A 17,604-nucleotide genomic window follows, 5' to 3' on the forward strand; every position below is an offset into this window, starting at 1 on the left:
GGGTGGGAGGACGGTGCAGATCCTGCTTGCAGACTCTCAGCGACTGCACTCTACCCTTCCTAAGGCTTACCTCTTCTGAAAGGGGTACATATCACAGGCCCTCGCCCCAGCCTTCCTTCTGCTAGCACATCTCCTGCTGCTCTTGCCGCCTGAGCTTCCCAGTGCCTGTTGCGCTAAGGGACACTCCAGCAGGAGTGGGAGCAACCTGAGAGCTGGCCCTTGGGCCACTCAGTAGAAAAGTGAGAGGCCCTAGAGCAGAGAGGGACACTCCAGTGCAAGAACCAGAGGCACTGGTTCCCACAGGGCCCTCGTTCTGCCACTACAAGCTGTGTGATGTCAGGCAGGTTCCTAAACATCTCTGAGCCTCAGCTCTCTCATCTGGGAATAAGAAATAATACCTGCCCTGTCTATGTGTTTGAGTTGGAGAGGGGACTGTGAAAGCACCTTAAGAAGGGTTTACAAATGCCATGAAAATCCATAAGGTGTTATTTTTATCACTACTGTGACTCAGAGCTAAACAGTAATGCCAAGTCCAAATACACACTTTCTAAGGAGTCAGAGATTCCTTTAGTTTCCAACACAGACAGGCAGCCAGATCTACATCTGACAAGCTTGCAGAAGGCATCTTTGTCGTTTTCGTCAGATTTTTTTTTTTCAAAAGTTTTGGGTGACAGTCAATAAGATGCCTCTATTTCACAGATGGTGAAGCCAGATACACAAAGACACACAGATATAAGCAGTTACATTTATAGACAAACACATGAAAACACAGATGGACACACCCAGACGTACACACAGTCACGTACAGACAGGCAAGCGGAGAGACAATCACAGGCATACGAAGGACAGTAAACGGAATCAGGATCATCGGACCCTTTCTGTCTTCACAGCTGCATCCCCAGCCCCCACAGCAGTGCCAGGTACATGAATTCACACTTGTCAAACAAACAAATGAGAGAATGAATGAACACGGAAGGGTGGGCGGGCGGAGGGGTGCATACATAGTTTACGCAGACAACCCAAACACACTCTGCTGTCCTCAGATCCTATTAGTCCTTCAGTCACCTCTCTGCCATGCTCCCCATCAAAAAACCCTCAGGTCTCTCTGCCCTGCATCCAGGCACCGTGGCCGGTCCCCCGAGGGAGGGCGGAAGTCCCGTCGAAGGCACTCTCGCCGCTGCTCCAAGACCCTCTGCAAGGCCAGCCCAGAGGCCCGGTCCAGCCCCCAACCCAGCCAGCCCCTCCAGATGCTCAGCTTCCTGTCAGCCAGGGGTGTAGTAAGTATTCCGCACAGCCTCCTCTGCCAGTCTTGGCCGGGACACTTGGGGGAGGTGGAGGCACAAGTTCAGGGCAGTGTATGACACATTTTAATTCAGTTTCGGGCAAATATCCCACTGGTTTCAGACCTCCTTCTTGATTTAACTGAATGGTCATTCACCAGCCTTTGGCAGCACCTGGCTTGGGGACTTGGCAAGTGGGGGTGTGTGTGGGGTGGGGGGAATGGGGAAAACGTGAGACACCCAGGCTCTTTATCAGGGGAATGGTGAAAATACATTTTGGTCTCCAGAGTGACATCTGCAGGAGGGCATGTGTGAGACACCATAGGAGGTTTCTTTGGGGAAGAAGGAGAAGAGGGGTGTTTGATCTAACAGAGGCACTGCAGCTTTGCAATGAGGTCTGCGTCTTTGACAGCTAGGCTACAGCACTGATGAGCAGATGGGATTTGATGTCACCCGTATTAACTCGGCCTTGAATATAGAGGAGAATTTTCCTCCAAGGAGGCGATAGCACTTAGCCTCTCATATTCACACAAGGTCTCGGGGAGTTGAGGACTCAGCTGTCTTCACTAGTTGCTTCCACAGGTGGGACCAAAAAGCCAAGGCTCAGAAAGATGAAGGTATGGAATAAAGCCATAGCGCAAAGCAAGAGTGAATTCATTTGAGAAACTGGCCTTAAATGGGATCATGCAACAGTCCCTTAGGTCAGCAAGGAGGGTCAACTTCAGACAGTTTGATGCCAGGAAGTCTCCTCCGCAAAGCATTTGGAGTTGGGTCTGAACTCAGCTTCCTAGCTATGTAGCTTGGAGAAAGTCATCTAATCTCTTTGAAACTCAGTTTTCTCATTGGCAAATTTGAAATAATACCACGTCCATGGGGGGATTGTGGGGGATACCCAGTAACAGAAAGTATATGAAGGCCTTTTGTAGACTTTAAAGGGACAGACACGCAAACAGGAGGAGACTCAACATAGATGTAGCCTTCACTCACACCTGACAACTGAGAAGGGTCCTGTCTCCTCTAGCTAGGCGTGGATGTGAAAATTTCAGAGAGCTGCTGCCTTAGAAAGGATGAGGTGTAAGTAAGGAAAAGCTCTGAGGTTCTTGCTGGGAGGTCAAGGAAGAGAAGGTGATGATAAACATGGGTTGGGTCTGGTTGACACAATAGTTATATCCACAGAGCATTCTGAGAATCTCTTCTTTACCAGTCAAGACATCTGTATCACCAAGCTGTAATTCTGCCGTAATCTTCTGCCTGGCTGGAACCGTCCACAGCTCACCCCAGGCCCTCCTTTTGTAGAGGGAGGGAACCTACAGTTGCTCTGTATTTGCAGATGGGAAATGCTCATGTTCATTCTCCCCTCCACAAATGCCTATGAAAGTTCTTGGCAGTAAGACGGAGTCCAGAGGCCTGGGCTCAAGACTTGGCTTGGCCAGACAAATCCTTTTACTCCTCCCAGCCTCAGCTTCCTCAACTGGAAAATAAGCATGGTTATCATACCTGTGTCCCAAAGGAATTGTTGCAAAGGTAGAAGAACATTTAAAATACAAGCAATAAGAGGTGGAAGAATGGTTTTAAGTTAGTGAAAGCCATCCAACCTCTTTGGTCACAGTATTTATGGCAGCCATTCGGTGGCCTCAACTGACACTCCATAAAAAGTGCCACTGGGAGCAAATGGCTTGTGTTCTCTCACCTGGGACAATTTCCAAACTGTCAGGACCAAAATGTTGCAAAAAGCTGAATGTTAACCACCCCCCCCCACCCCCCAAAACTGTTGTCCTCCCACACCAGTGAGTGAGGTACCAGATTGGCCATTGGTTCTTAGGGCCCAGCCCCTATTAGAAGAGCAGAAAACTCATCCATACCTAGAAGGCATAGGCCTTAAGAGCCCACCGAACCCAGTTCCCTGATTCCAAAAACAGAATCTGAACTCACAGATGAGAAATGCCTTCCAGGGGCTCCAGCAAGTCAGAGTTGTTAAAAACATGAGATTATAATTTTGTGAACAAACCCGGGTCCCGAGTCAGGGATAGTTAAAATATTTAAAACTTTGTCAGCTGCAGTTTCCTCATCCTTTAGAAAATGCATATAATAAACCTCTTCTTCAAAACCTTGTTCAGGGGACAAAACCAAAATAATTTTGTAAGCAGCTGAGCCTGGTACTTGGCGCAGGGGCAAAAATAATCAAATAGTAGAGAGTGTCAGGATGACAACATTCCAGATGCTGGCTCTGTATTTTCCAACTGTTGAACCTTGAGCAAGTTACATAAAATCTCCATGCCTCCGTCTTTCCCAAGTTTGCAGAATGAGGATAATAGTAAGACCTACCTCATAAGAGGGATATTGTAAGGATGCAACGACTCACTGTAAGACTTTTAGACTGAAGCAGGTGAGTGGTAGGTCCTTTGTTGCTGGCGGTGGATGGAAGTAACAGCAATATTAACAATGGAATTGGTAATAATCGTGGCAACAAGAGTAGCGGCACTGATAATAGTAATGGAGCAGCAGGAAGGGTTCCAGGCCCAGGCTCGTCTTGGATGAGTTGAGACCGCAGCTAGAAGCCCTGCTTCCCCTGCTTTCAGTTTCCTTCCATCCTTGATGGCAGCTGTAGCCCAAATGGCCGGCCCCACCCTTCTCATGGCTGCCTGACTCCTGGGGGCATCGGATACCCCTCAAGTCTGGCCCTCCCAGTGCTCTCCACATGGGGTTCTTTCTCATCCTCTCTCCTGCACAGGCAAGGGTAGAGAGGATACCAGGTTGGACCAAAGGTTTTCCAAGAGTCCAAGATTTTCCCGAGCTCTCTGCTAAAGAGAACAGCAAAGTCACTGTCATTGAATCACTTGTTTGACTTATTCAGATCTACCAATTATCTACTAAGCATCTATAAAGCATCAGTTCTGATGTAGCCCTCAGGATCCAGTGAATAAGAAATAGCCTAGCCTTCTTATAAAGAAGACAGACAAAACTGTAACGGACAATGCACAACAATGAATGCTGAGAGGGACGGGGTAAGGAGGCAGGGGAAGAGGGGATTGGGCTTTGAGTTGGTTAGGGCAAAGGAGATGCAGCTGGGAAACTAGACAATGGAAACAGGAATTGATTGCTGGAGTCAGGATGGAGACAGAATTCCAGCACAGGAGATGGGGTTCTGGAGGTAAAAGGAGCTGGAGCATAGGAGATGTCCTATGCCATGGTTCTTCCCACGGCTCATGGCAGGCATCTCATATGCACAGCTCTTTAAAGAATCAAGGATGAGCACATGACATCAAGGGGGTATATTTACATATGTGAATATGCAAATAATACATAAGCTGATGATAACCAGAAGTCCTCTTGCTTGGTCAGAGCCCTAATCCAAATGGAGGGTCCCAAGGAGTTAGTCCTTTGTGGCTTATTCATTTCTTATCTACACTCAGTCATCTCTGTTCAAGGCATTAGAGAGACAGATGAATAAACAGGCTTCTGAATTCCAGAGCTCATGCTCTAGTCATCCACAGAATACTGAAATACTGTAGGATAAATATCGTCATTAGGACTGAGACTGAGTCGGTATTTGAATACTTGCAAACCAGTTGATAAATAGACCCTGTCGCCGCCCACTCTCCAGTCAACAAAGCCATCCCTTTCCTCCTCTGGTACCTTCCGGACCTTCTCACAGACCAGCAGCTAAACATTGATACCTGGCAGCCCTTCAGTGCCAAGCCTGGTTACTTTCAGATGGGGCAGTACTCACACTCGACCAGTTGTTGAATATTTTCAATATCAGCCTTGGAGGTGATAGAAGCAAGTATAATATATAATAGGACCACAGAGGAAGGACCAGACAATGTCTAAGAGGTCTTGGTGTCTGAGAGGACTTTACAAATAAAGGAACATATGAGTTGAGCTTTGAAGGATGAGTAGGAGCTCACCCATTTGAGTTGGCTGATGAATAAAGGGAATGGTAAATACCACTACATGCCAGGCACAATCACATACTTTACACAGTATGTGTAAAAAAAAGTTTTTTTTATTTTTTCCTCATTTGATTCACAAAAAAATTCTTTGAGGTAGGTGCCATCACCATTTTTCAGGTGGGAAAACTGAGGCTCAGAGAGGCGAGATGACTTAAGTAGATAGCCCATTTAGGAGGAACAGGAGCTAGTATGAATCATGGCTTATATCTCAGAAGCTTACTGTGATAGCCAGAGGGCCAACTGGATGACAGAGAGGTTGGTGGCGCCAAAGTTTGGCCACACCCTGTCCCTGTAGCAGAGGGTCCTCCGTTAAGTCTACCCTAACTGGAGGGGGAATTTAAAAGGGCTGATCAAGACTGAAGTTAGACTCAGGAGAAAGAAGGCTTCTTTTCTCCTCCCGCTTCCAGCAAGCCAGCAGTTTCCACATAATCCTTGTCGACAAAAACTTGCACAGATAGAAAAAAAAAAAAAAAAAAGCAGAATTTAGGCTTCATAAAAGAGGGCCTCATTTGCGAACAGGAGGAGGCAGGAGAGGCTAGTGATGAAGACAGGAGCTTTGGAGCAGATCCAAACACTTTGGAGTTCTTGACCTCATTTCCCTGTGGGACTGAGCCATAGCTCATGCTTCCCTGAGCACCTACTATGTGCTGTATTCTACATGTGTCATCTCATGTATTTCTTATAATAGCCTTTCAAGGGAGCTTCCATTAGTATCCTTATTTTATAATGCATAAAGCCTGGAAAACTTAAGTAAAAGTACCTATTAAGTGGAGAAGTGAGGATTCAAACCCAAAACATCTGCCCTCAGGGTCCAGATGCTTAATGACCTGACCTCCCTTATGTCGTTTTATTTTGCTGGACATTGTGTCCCAATCTGTACCTTTAACTAATAATCATACCTACTTCGTGGAGTAGTTGTGAGGGTGGAATTAGACCAGTTGTCCATTTAGTTTTAAAACATGCACTAAGCACCTACTACGTGAGTAGCAGCGAACAAGACAGACAAGGTTTCTGCCTTCATGTAGCTTCTATTCTGTGAGCAAAACTCAGCCTGGCGCTAGGGACATAACAATATACAGTAGTTGCTAGTGTTAGGATTTGTCATCATAATGGCTTAATTGAACTTGCTCCTGATAAACCCAGACATTTTGTTTTTGAAACATCCCTGGCCTCGAAAAGTTTAATTGTATCTAAGATCTCAGAGGAACTTCAGAACAACTCTAGGAGAATGACAGGAAAAGCCTTCTGTTTTGCATACTAGGGGAAATGAGCCTGAGGGAGTATACATGGAGGGCCCAGCCCTCCCACGTCTGCCCCAGGTTCTTGTATATCCTGCAAAAGGTTTTCAGCCCTTGCTCAAACTGGGAAACTCACTATTCAGTTCCATTCATTGTAGTTTGGAGAGGAAAGGGACTAAAATGTGGAAGAAAGGGGCTGTGAGACTCAGGCATCTGTGGGACCAGTTATTCTTTTCAAATGGAAAATGGAATCACATTGTCAACTTTTACTTTTGCCAAGCAAGGACGGAAAAAAGAAAACCACCATTTTCTATAATGAAAGGGACATGCACCAGGCAGAAGAGGGGGAATAGCTGTGGCCTCAGAAGAAAGGATGAGACTTTTAAGTCAGATGCATTTAGCTGGATGAAGAACTCATTCCATTGAACTTATTTTCTCATTTGAATTTGGACTGGTGAAAATTTTGCCTAACTGGAGCCGTGTAGAAATTTTCAAGAACAGGTAGGCTGAGGGCTATCAAGAGGGGCTTCTAAAAAAGGAGGGGCTAATGAGAAATGGTGAGGTTGAAGCCACCAGTCCTCTTCAGCTTCCTGATGGAGGGAAGGAGAGAGGAGGCTAGACTATGTCCCTGGGCCCAAGGTCAATTTTAGTGAACAGCCTGGTGGGACAGTCCCCCACTCCGCAGCCCTAAAGGACTTTGTCATCTTCCCACCATCCTCAGCAGATCCCTGTCTTTTTCCAACCCTCCCCCTCTCAAATGAACTCCTAACAGGTCAATGAATCCATTCTGTTGCTGTCTTCCTAATTAGTGTGCAAAGGAAGATGAACAGCAGTGAGGAAAATAAACTTAATGTCTTTGTGAAACAAAAGGGTTTAAAAAAGGGAGAGGGGTGGGAATAACCAGAACCCTCTAGCTAAAAGCTCTGCCATGCAGCTCTACATTCACATGAGAATTTCCGGTCCCCCATATGGCAGGGAGGGAAAAAAAAAATTTATAGCCATCTCTCTCCATGGGGCCATTTGAAGCTCAGTAAATGGACTTGTTCAGTTTAATTGGAATTCTCTTCTTGATTGTATTTTTGTAACCTATTAGGCCGTGCTGCCTCTTGATCTCAGAATTCAGCTGAAATTAAATTTTGAAGTGTAAGTGAGAGGTTGCCTTTTTTCCCTGTTCTTGATTAAATAATGATTTGAAACAAAAACAATAAATAACAGAGCCAGCTTCCCTGGAGGGCTGAGAGAGACTCCCCGTGAAACACCGGGAGCTGGAGTTTGTGGTGGGGGATTTAATTACTTATTAGAAATATCCAAGTGTTGATGCTGAGTATATTAAGGAGAAAGAAGAGGCAAGCTTATGAGTTCAAAAAAAATGAGCTTCACATTGGTGGGGGCTAAAAGAATACAGGGAACGTACTCATTTGTTTAGTCCCAATGGCCATGAGTTTGTGAAAAGCAATCTGTCCTTTAAAAAAAATCTGAGATTGTCAATCATTACCCAAAAGGGAAGAGTGTGTAATAACTCTGGGGTCTGGATAGGGCTCCATGGCTCTGGTCTCCTGGTTTCTTTCACTGACAAAATCCAAGAGGGTTTGAAAGGGCAGAGGTGAGGAAGATGAGAGGGAGACATGAAATATACAAGATGCACTATGGTTGTGCTGCTTTCAGATAGATTCTGGGTAGCAATGAACACTTAGAACAGACAGTCACAAACTTAGATGTCTCAGGGGCCAGGCGACTAATAGATACAAGCAACAGGGACCCCATAAGGCCTGAGGACAGAAAAGTACGTGCCCCATCTAAAAGGAGCAGCTCCAATTACTCACAAACTGATTATTACCCAGCAGGAATGTCAACTCAATCTTGCCAGATCCTCTTACGTTTCAGCATGAACTAGAAATGGGTTTGCTATGTGAGTATGTGGCACCCCACTCCAGTACTCTTGCCTGGAAAATCCCATGGGAGGAGTCTGGTAGGCTGCAGTCCATGGGGTCTCTGGGAGTCGGACACGACTGAGCGACTTCCCTTTCACTTTTCACTTTCATGCATTGGAGAAGGAAATGGCAACCCACTCCAGTTTTCTTGCCTGGAGAATCCCAGGGACGGGGGAGCCTGGTGGGCTGCCATCTATGGGGTCGCACAGAGTCGGACACGACTGAAGCGACTTAGCAGCAGCAGCAGCATGCCCAACTACAACGTTGACAGTTCCTTCAAATTTATTGGCGAACATAAATTTGTTTAGCCAATAAGTGCGCCAAAGAAAGCATAACTTAAAACTCTGAAACAAAGCATAACTTGGCCTGTCAGTTTTCTAGGGGTAATCTAGGGTGTTGAGACAGATGCTGTCCATTTATGTCCCCACCCCCCACTTCACATACTGCCAGTGTCCAGCTTCCAGGTATTGCTCTCTGGCTGCCAAAGACCACTTTGCTTGGCTGGGAGGCAGTTTGAAACTGCTGGAGAATTGACACGTGTTGGGGGAAACCTTTAACCCGTGAGTGGTGAGGAACTGGTGTATAAATATCCAGCTCCCTCCTTGGTTGAGATGAATTCTGGAGCCAGTTCTGTCCTCTCTCTTTTCTCTCCCCCAGCTCACTGCCCCTCAAATAAGATTCCTTGGTCTCAAATAAACTTCCAGCACTCAAATTCCTGTCTCAAGTTCTAGGAGGATCCATATGGAGACAGGTGTTATTTCACTTTGTGATTAAACAAATTTTACAGGGGCTGAATTTTTGTGCAAAGCCCCCAAAATAGGCCTTTGTGAAGACATGGAAAGAAGGACATGACTGAGATGGAGGAAGGGTTCAGAGTGGACCACAGAAGAGAAACCTGGTGAGAGGGTCCCAGGCCTTACATAGGGGTCCCAGTACCATGAGTGCATTGTTCCTGCACAAAAGTGGATCTAGAATGACTCCTCCCAGTGAGCCTCTTGAGGACCATTTTGCAGCTAAGATGGGGATATAGGAGCAGAGAGCAGTTATGTGCTTAGAAGAGAAATTTCCAAGAGGTGAAGAAGATGAATTGTGAGAGGCCTGTTATCAAAATGAAAGACAGGGAGGAGCAAGGGGGGCCATCCTGTCATGTCAGCGTCCAGTGGGCAACAGTTTGCCTCTTCCATGGCAGAGTGGAAGTATCTGACGAGGAAGGAGACACTTAGGGACAGGAGGCAAGAGCACAGAGGCCTCTGTTGTCTGCCTGTCATTATGTCCTTGACTTGAAGGGCTCCTCTGCATTGTCATGGCACTCCCTTACACACACACACACACACACACACACACCCTATAGTCTGCCTTTGGCCCCCCTGAGCTATATCTTCCCTCCTCTGGAGAAGGAGGAATCCAAGACTAACAGGTCATTAAACAATCTGGACATCCCTAATGAGTTTATGAAAATATTTCTATCATCTGGAAACAGGGGCAGAGCCCGCCAAGACTGGTAAAGACACAACCAAGTAGAGGTCAGCTGAAGGTAACAGAAATGAATGTCTTCGGGCTACCACCTCTTCCCCCAACCCTCAAAGTAATCCTTAGAGCAGGTCAAACAGGTCAAGATTTGTGTATCCAGGACCTGCCAGGCATGTTGTTATGCTAGCTGTGCCCTCTCCAAAGGCTTTGGAGTTAAAGCCCACTGACTCTCCATTTGTCAAGCCAGCTATGGAAACAGACATGGGGCTGCTTCAGTCCATAGAAAGGTGTATCTATTTTTCTAATTTGTCTGGACAGAAGAGGCACCATTTTCGATTTCCTGACCCAGGAGGAACACCATTCTAGCACCCAAACAAAGTCACTGCATGGGCCAGCAGCCCTGTTGAGTGCAAAAGACCAGATCCAGTTCATCTTTTAACCTGACCTCCCAGAATAGCAGAAGGTGGCAAAGGAAGTAAAGAGACCCAGCACTGCTTGTCTCATCTGGAAGGCTCCTGAGGTCTGGAGCTTCTCACCTTAGCCTGGAGCTTACACTGTTAAGCATCTGTAGACTCTTGCTTTCTCTGAGATTGTAGGCCCGAGGAGGGCTGGGGGGAAGAGCTTTCCTTCTCTCTGCCACTGACGTGGACCTAAAACTTGATTATAGAGTTGTCTGTAGCTCACATGCCCAGCCCTGAGCTGGTCTCAAGACCCCAACTTTCAGCCCATCCAGATAGAAACAGGTAATTATCCCACCCAGTAACAGTGCTGTGGCAGACAAAAGCCACTCATTTTTGAATGAGTGAATGGATGAATGAAAGAATGAATGAAATAGAGTTTTGTGTTATCCTGGCCTGGGACTCAGAGAAGGCTTTCAAGAGGAGGTGATATGTAAACTGGAGGATGAATAAATGTATCCATGTCAAGTAAGGAACAGGGGGAAAATGTTCTAGGCGGAGGAAATGGCATGTGCAAATGGCCTGGGGTTGGGAAAGCAAGATGTGGTGGCAAAACCAAGAAAACTTCCCAGTTGATTGCCTTAAGGTTGTACAAACCAAAACTGGGGAGGGGCTGTATGGAAGAGATGAGGTTTGTGAAGGACACAGGATTGGGTTGTAAAGGACACTGTCACACATGTCAAAGAAATGGGACTTTTAGAGAGGTTGGCATTCTTAGCATAGGGTCAAGTTAGTGAGCACATTTCAGTAGTACGATTATCTCTGTTTTCTGGCAATGACAGGAAAGCATGATGCTTTCTACAGTTCTCAGTTCTGTTACGTGTGGATAGTGATAGTGGTCAGGTGGAGAGACACTGAAAGTGTCACTGTGAGCTCAGTGTATGGGATTGAGAATGTGAAAAAGGCAAGGTCCCTGTATATATCCATTAGCCTCCAGGGGCCTTACATTCAGGAAGTCCTTCTCCCTGGGTACCCATGATGCACCAGGACATATGCTTTGAAATTAGTAGTCAAGGTGGAAAGGAGTACCTGGGTGGAGAAAAGCCCGGCCTGGATGCCTCCAGGTAGCAAGCCACAAGGTAACAAAATCCATTATATTCATAGTCCAGCCTGGCTTCCTTCAGGAAGGGCTTAGCTGCATCACTTGTGATACACTGGCTACCAAACACTCATCATCTCTGAGGCAAAGATTCCATGAGCCCAGACCAAACCCCAGCCTGAGAGTCCAGGTCCCAGGGTCCAACTGCCTTGTGTGATGCTTTCTCATTCCTGACAGAGGTGGTGGAAATACACGTGTAACCATTGAACTCACAGAGGTGGTAAAGATTTGGCATCCAACCTGCAAACTAGAAGACAAAAAGGAGCTGAATGGAAAAGGGGTCTTTACATTAATTTTAAAAGAAATCTCACACTAGAAAGCCCCACTTGGGCAACCTTATTTTAAGATCCCTTGTCCCAGAGCAAAAGTAGCCAGATTGTCAAATGGAAAGTGGCAGCCACATTGGGTGAAAAGTTGGTAAAGCTGGACCATCACCTTGTCGGTGTGCAAAGCCTCCTGGGAGAATCTGCAAAGGAAGTTCTGCCTCCCCAACTCCAGGAGCTGATATCCTGAGCTGGTGGGGCCGTTGCTAGTATTCTCACTGTTTCAGTGTCTCTGTTTCTCATGCTCATGACCAGTTGCTGCGAATACAGAAATATTTCCTCAAGAAATCCCTAGAACCCCCCTTCTTTAGACTCAAAGTTCGTGGGAGAAACGGGGCGGGGGAAGTAGGCTTTTGATGGCGAGACCTATGCTAATACTTGCAGGGCCTGGGACAAGAGTATAGAAGGAGAAGCCACACACTAAATGTTTTTAAATCAAGACAGCAAACTTAGATGAAGTATGTTCTCCTATCTTGGCAAACATGTCTTTGAAATGATCGGGAGAGTCAGATTTGGATTTAGAGCCTTGGAGCCCTCGGAGTGCCGGATCACAGCATGACAGTGTGGAGAGAATCTGCCCCAGCACCCTGGTCCCTCCCATTCTCCCCCTACATCTTGCTTCATCACCATGACGGACCTCTCACACATGCACATGGACACCTCAGTCCGAACATCCAAATTCCATTCAGATAGCCATGTTTGGACCTACAAATGTGCACACTTGAAACATGGTCTATCCCTGGGAGAATAGATCATGGAGAGCCTGAAGAGACCCTGGAAGGGGACTCAGCAGCCGGACTTCAGGTCTCCAGAGACTAATCTCAAGGAAAGGTTTCCAGGTAACCCCTCAGATTTCGCTGCCCATGGGAATGGTTGTCACTGGAGGAGACCCAGGCAGAGGTCCCTCCTGCCCACAGCTAAGCATGGTATATTGATGGGGACCAGAACCAAGCCCACTGTGTCATCTGAGCTGAGACTGGTCTGAATGTTTAAAGAAAACCATCCATTATACTTCTAAACACTCTATAGCCTTCCCAAGGGCTGGCTGTCCATCGCCTCCTTGACTTCTTCATCTGTCCTAGATCAGCCACACCCAGGATCCTGGGGGCCCTTTGGCATTCCCAGTCACCCCAAAGCCAAATCTCCAAGCCCCTCCTAAAAGCTGTTTGTTACAAGCACACCCTCCCTGTGCCCCACCCCCCATCTTGACATCTCGGATTGATGCAAACTCTAGCCACCATCTGCATTGTCAGCAAGGGTTTCTTGATCCAACTTGGGCATTAAGGGACTGACAAATTTAGTGTTGATGACTTGAGGTCCCCTTACTGAGAAAGCCAACCAAAAGTGATGCTTCACCTGTCAAGAACACTGAAAACCCAAAGTCCAAAGTTCAGGGCCAAGTGTGAGGATGTACAGAAAGGTGTGTGTTTTTACTTGTCATTTGCGACTCTAATGATGGACTCACCTTGCCCGCTCTTCCCTTTCTCTTACACCTTACCTACCTACTAAAGGAGGAGTTCTTGCTTGGTAAGTGGATATAATCCGCAAAGACATGAGAGAATTTATTAGAAGCCACTCGAGAGCCTTAGCTACCTTCTCCAGGGGGAAAGGACACACACAAATATCCGTAGAGAGCTTTTTTTTTGTTTGTTTTCAGTCAGACAATTTGACTTCCATTTTTTTTGTCCCCCCACCCTTTCTTTTCCCCTTTAGTTGAAAACTACTAAAATATCATTTTGTGACCTTGACTTTATATTTAAAAAAAAAAAAAAAAACCCTCTCATCTTTATTTCATTTCTTTTCCCCATGTGATATTTGTTTAGGGTTCTATTTGGGCAACTTTTTCTTTAAGAGAAAAAAAAGTCAAATTCATTGAAGATTTGGTTGACATTTAAAATTTTGGCTTTATCTCCTTTTGTCGTTTTTAAGTTTCAAGAGTATTTTTTCAGGCCCATAGCTTCCTTTCTTTCCCCCTACCTTTCTTTATTTTTATTGTTGTTTTAGGTTAAGGGTGTTTACACACACCCCCTTTCTTTTAAGTTGTCTCTTTTGTTTGAGTTAATTCATTAGAAATTTTGTATAATTTCCTTTTTCTTTTGTTTAATCTGGATCGCATGCTTTTTCTCTGCATGATACCTAAATCTTCCAGTTATCCTAGCAGGGGGTTTAAAAAAAAAAAAAAGATCTCCTTTCTGTGGTATTCTTTCAGGAATTTGTGCTTTTGTTTTTTGGCGTCTCTTCTTTCCTCTCCTCTCTCTCTTTCCTTTCGTTACAGTGCATCATGATGGTAAACATTTCTTGGTTATTTAGACGCAACCCGCAGGCCCGGCACTCAGCGGTGTCCAACGGGTGTTTTTGCTTTCAGATCACTGGGTCGGGGTCTGCTGCTGACCTCTTTACCAAAACAGCCAGCCCGCTCACCACCTCCCGAGGACGCTCCCAGGAGTATGACTCGGGCAATGACACCTCCTCGCCACCCTCCATGCAAATCAGCTCAACCAGGTCTCGGGGTCAAGAGAAGGGGAGCCCCAGTGGGGGCCTAAGCAAGAGCCGGGACCCCAACAGTGGAAACACCTCTGATTCAGGGAACTCTTTCACCACTTCCTCACCCCAGAACAAGGGGGCCACTTTGGAGAACCTCTCCCCCACCAGCAGGGGCAGAGAATCAAGGTCAGTGCACCTGGATGGGAGGAGGGGTTCTGACTGAGCTCCACCATCTCAGTCTCTCACCCTGGCACTGCACCACGCACACACACACTCGAAGCCAGGAGACTTTTATTTGTAAAAGAGAGAGAAATTAGCATAATTTTGGGGGGTAAAAAAATCAAGGAGATCAGCTTCAGGTATAGCTGGATACAGGGTCTCAAAAATGTGTCATTGAGAAGTTGCCTTTCCCATTACTTCTCTCAGCTCTGCTTCCCCGTCTTGGCTTTTTTCTCAAGCAGATCATCCTAAAGCATTGGCAAGTATGCCACCCAGTTAACATCCTGTCGATCTAGCCAGCCAATGGAAAGGAAATGCCTCTTTTCCCAAAATTTCAGCAAACTATCAAGGCAAATGCTCATTGGCTCTGCTTAGTCCAGCTTGTTCACCCAAGACCAAACACACTGCCCAGAGGATGCTATGTTCTTGGCTAGGATTTGTCACATGCCACCATCAGATCTAATGAATCTTCCTGTGTACACTAAAATTGAAGAAAGTCTGGTTCTCTGAAGGGAAAGCAGGGTACTGTTAATTATAAGGAGGAATGGAAGTTGGGCAGGAAAAAAAAGATGTCAATTTTATCAATAATTCCAGGAGAAAGTCTTAACATTAAGTCACTATCATTTAAAAATATACCAAAGTTATTATGCAGGAAATACTGAGAATAGCAATAACAACAACAGTAACAGAAACTATTATTTATGGAGCCCTGACTAAATGCTAAGTATCATGCCAGGTGTTTTCCACAGATAATCTTCCTTAACTCCTGCTACAACCTTTATGCGATAGGTACTATTATAACTTTCTTTTAGCTAATGGGGAAACTGAAGCTCAGAATAGTTAAGAAACTCAGTTAATAAGGGCTGGTACCATGACTAAAAACAGATTTGTGTCTCCAGAACTGGAGTTAAGCCTGAACAGCATCTAGCAGGTACCTGCTTAATCTGATATACATGGACAGCAGGATTAAATAATTTAGACCCAACCTTTCACTGTGAAATATAAATGATCTTTAAATCCATGGCTGTTTATGTCATGTCAGCTATGAGCAGAGGGCAGAGTGGAAGAGACATCAGTTCTAAATCAGGGGAACCATAGACAGTAAAAGCAGGGGCTGGCAAGGGGACATGGGCTTCAGAGCTGGACAGATCAGTATTTGAGACTCTGGGTGGCCTTGAGCAAGCAACTCGCCCTTCTGAGTCTTCTCTGTAAATAAGGGGTAATAATAGTACCAACTTCCTAAAGTTGTTGGGGGAATAAATGAGATGATGCTTGTGAAGCACCCAGGATGCTAAGAGGCTCAGCATGTTTATTCCACAGCTGTTTATTGATGACCTAGGACTTAATGTCTCAGGCTCTGTCCTAGGTGCTGAGATACAGTGTCCAGAGAGACATGAGTTCTGTCTCCAGAAAGCTTGGTGTCTGGTGGAAGGAGATAACAATTATAAGACCAAGCAAGCCATCTAGGGGTGGGGAAGCATTGGGGCTGGGGGTTGTGATAACACATTGGAGGTGACATAAGCAAACCGAAGGGAGTCAAAAGCCTGAAACCATGAGTCAGTTCAGTTCAGTTCAGTTCAGTCGCTCAGTCGTGTCCAACTCTTTGCGATCCCATGAATCGCAGCACGCCAGGCCTCCCTGTCCATCACCAACTCCCGGAGTTCACTCAGACTCACATCCATCGAGTCAGTGATGCCATCCAGCCACCTCATCCTCTGTCGTCCCCTTCTTCTCCTGCATCAGAGTCTTTTCCAATGAGTCAACTCTTCGCATGAGGTGGCCAAAGTACTGGAGTTTCAGCTTTAGCATCATTCCTTCCAAAGAAATCCCATGTTCTAAGGCATGCAGACAAGGAAGGGAACAGGACTATTCCAGGAGAAACAAGTAATCCATTATAGCTGCAGTCAAGAGAGGAAAGTGCCAGAGCTGAGACTGGAGGGTGAGCAGGGGCTGGGTCATGATAAAACCATATTAATGTGATTTGAACTTGACCCTTGGCCCAATCCAAATGAACATGTCCTTACTAAGAACCAACAGGAATCCAGCATGGCTCTAGGAAAGGTAAGGATATGACAGGACCCTGTCCTTTGTGTGAGTTTGAACAAGCCTCTACCCTTCTTTAGGTCTCCATTCCCCCATCTACAAAATGGGCTATACCAGTTTCCCGAACTTAAATCAGCCAGTTTTTGAGTTGTTCCATATCCAGGTACTTCTGTTACTTTTATTTACTTTAATAAACTCACTTTTTAATACAAGGAAGCTTATAGTACTATCTTAAATAGAACATTTTTATTTCTTGTCCTAATAGAAGGCACCTGTGAAAATACATATGATTAAAAAAAAGTATTTAATTTTAGTTACAGTTGCCTACCCAAGGTTCTGAGTCTCAGGCCTGCTCTCTCTCTTTGCAAGTGTTAAAAGAGACAGTAAAAGCCCACTAGTACCCAACTGGGGCTTTCTCATTAATATAATCAGAGGGACTGAAAAAGACAGGAGAGAAACTAAATCTTGCACCGTGGGATTTGATCACACCCACCCTGCCCCCTCCCCTTTGGTGTGTTTTCCACTCTATCTCTACTCCTCTAACATCTGTGGTCTGGGAAATCTTTCCAGAGGTAGTAGAGGGGGAAAGGTGGGGGTGGAGGGCAGGTTGCAAGCGCACCACAGCCAAGGCAAAGGTAGGCAGGTGAGTATCAGCTCAAGACGCCCCCAGACCAGTGGGCAGGCCAGTGCTAACAGTGGTCCTCTCCCATGCAGAGGATTTCAGTCACCATGTCTGGAATGCACCGAGGCGAAGAAGTCCAATTTGGTCCCATCCACAGCCCGGCGCTCCCCCATGAAAGGGTGCTCCCGAAGCTCCTCCTACGCCAGCACACGCTCCTCCAGCCACTCCTCCCGATCCCCAAACCCCAGAGTCTCCCCCAGGTACACCAGGAGCCGATCCACCTCCTCTGGGAAAAGGTGAGTGCAGTTTTGACCTAGACTCTTCAGCTAGCTAGGGTAACTAGAGATGTCCTTTGACCCCCAAGGAACAGGAATGGAACAGATTTGAGTTCAAATACCCATTCTATCCATTACTAGCTGGTGGCCTTGGGTGTCAGTTAACCTCTCTGATCCTTAGTTTCCTCCCCTACTGAAATGAAAACTGT

The 17,604-nt window shown here is 46.1% G+C and overlaps 1 protein-coding gene across 1 annotated transcript in view; it reads left to right on the forward strand.

Annotated features, from left to right (window-relative positions):
* The window catches only part of SRRM4 (serine/arginine repetitive matrix 4), a 167,492-nt gene that overhangs the window by 142,573 nt on the left and 7,315 nt on the right, over nucleotides 1–17,604 (forward strand). Inside the window, exons 8-10 of the mRNA XM_006060958.4 lie at nucleotides 1,121–1,277; nucleotides 14,118–14,422; nucleotides 17,213–17,416. Of these exons, the coding sequence (XP_006061020.3) occupies nucleotides 1,121–1,277; nucleotides 14,118–14,422; nucleotides 17,213–17,416 (666 nt within the window). The remainder of the gene's footprint in view (nucleotides 1–1,120; nucleotides 1,278–14,117; nucleotides 14,423–17,212; nucleotides 17,417–17,604) is intronic.

This window comes from Bubalus bubalis, chromosome 17 (assembly GCF_019923935.1).
Source record: "Bubalus bubalis isolate 160015118507 breed Murrah chromosome 17, NDDB_SH_1, whole genome shotgun sequence".
Taxonomy (NCBI): domain Eukaryota; kingdom Metazoa; phylum Chordata; class Mammalia; order Artiodactyla; family Bovidae; genus Bubalus; species Bubalus bubalis.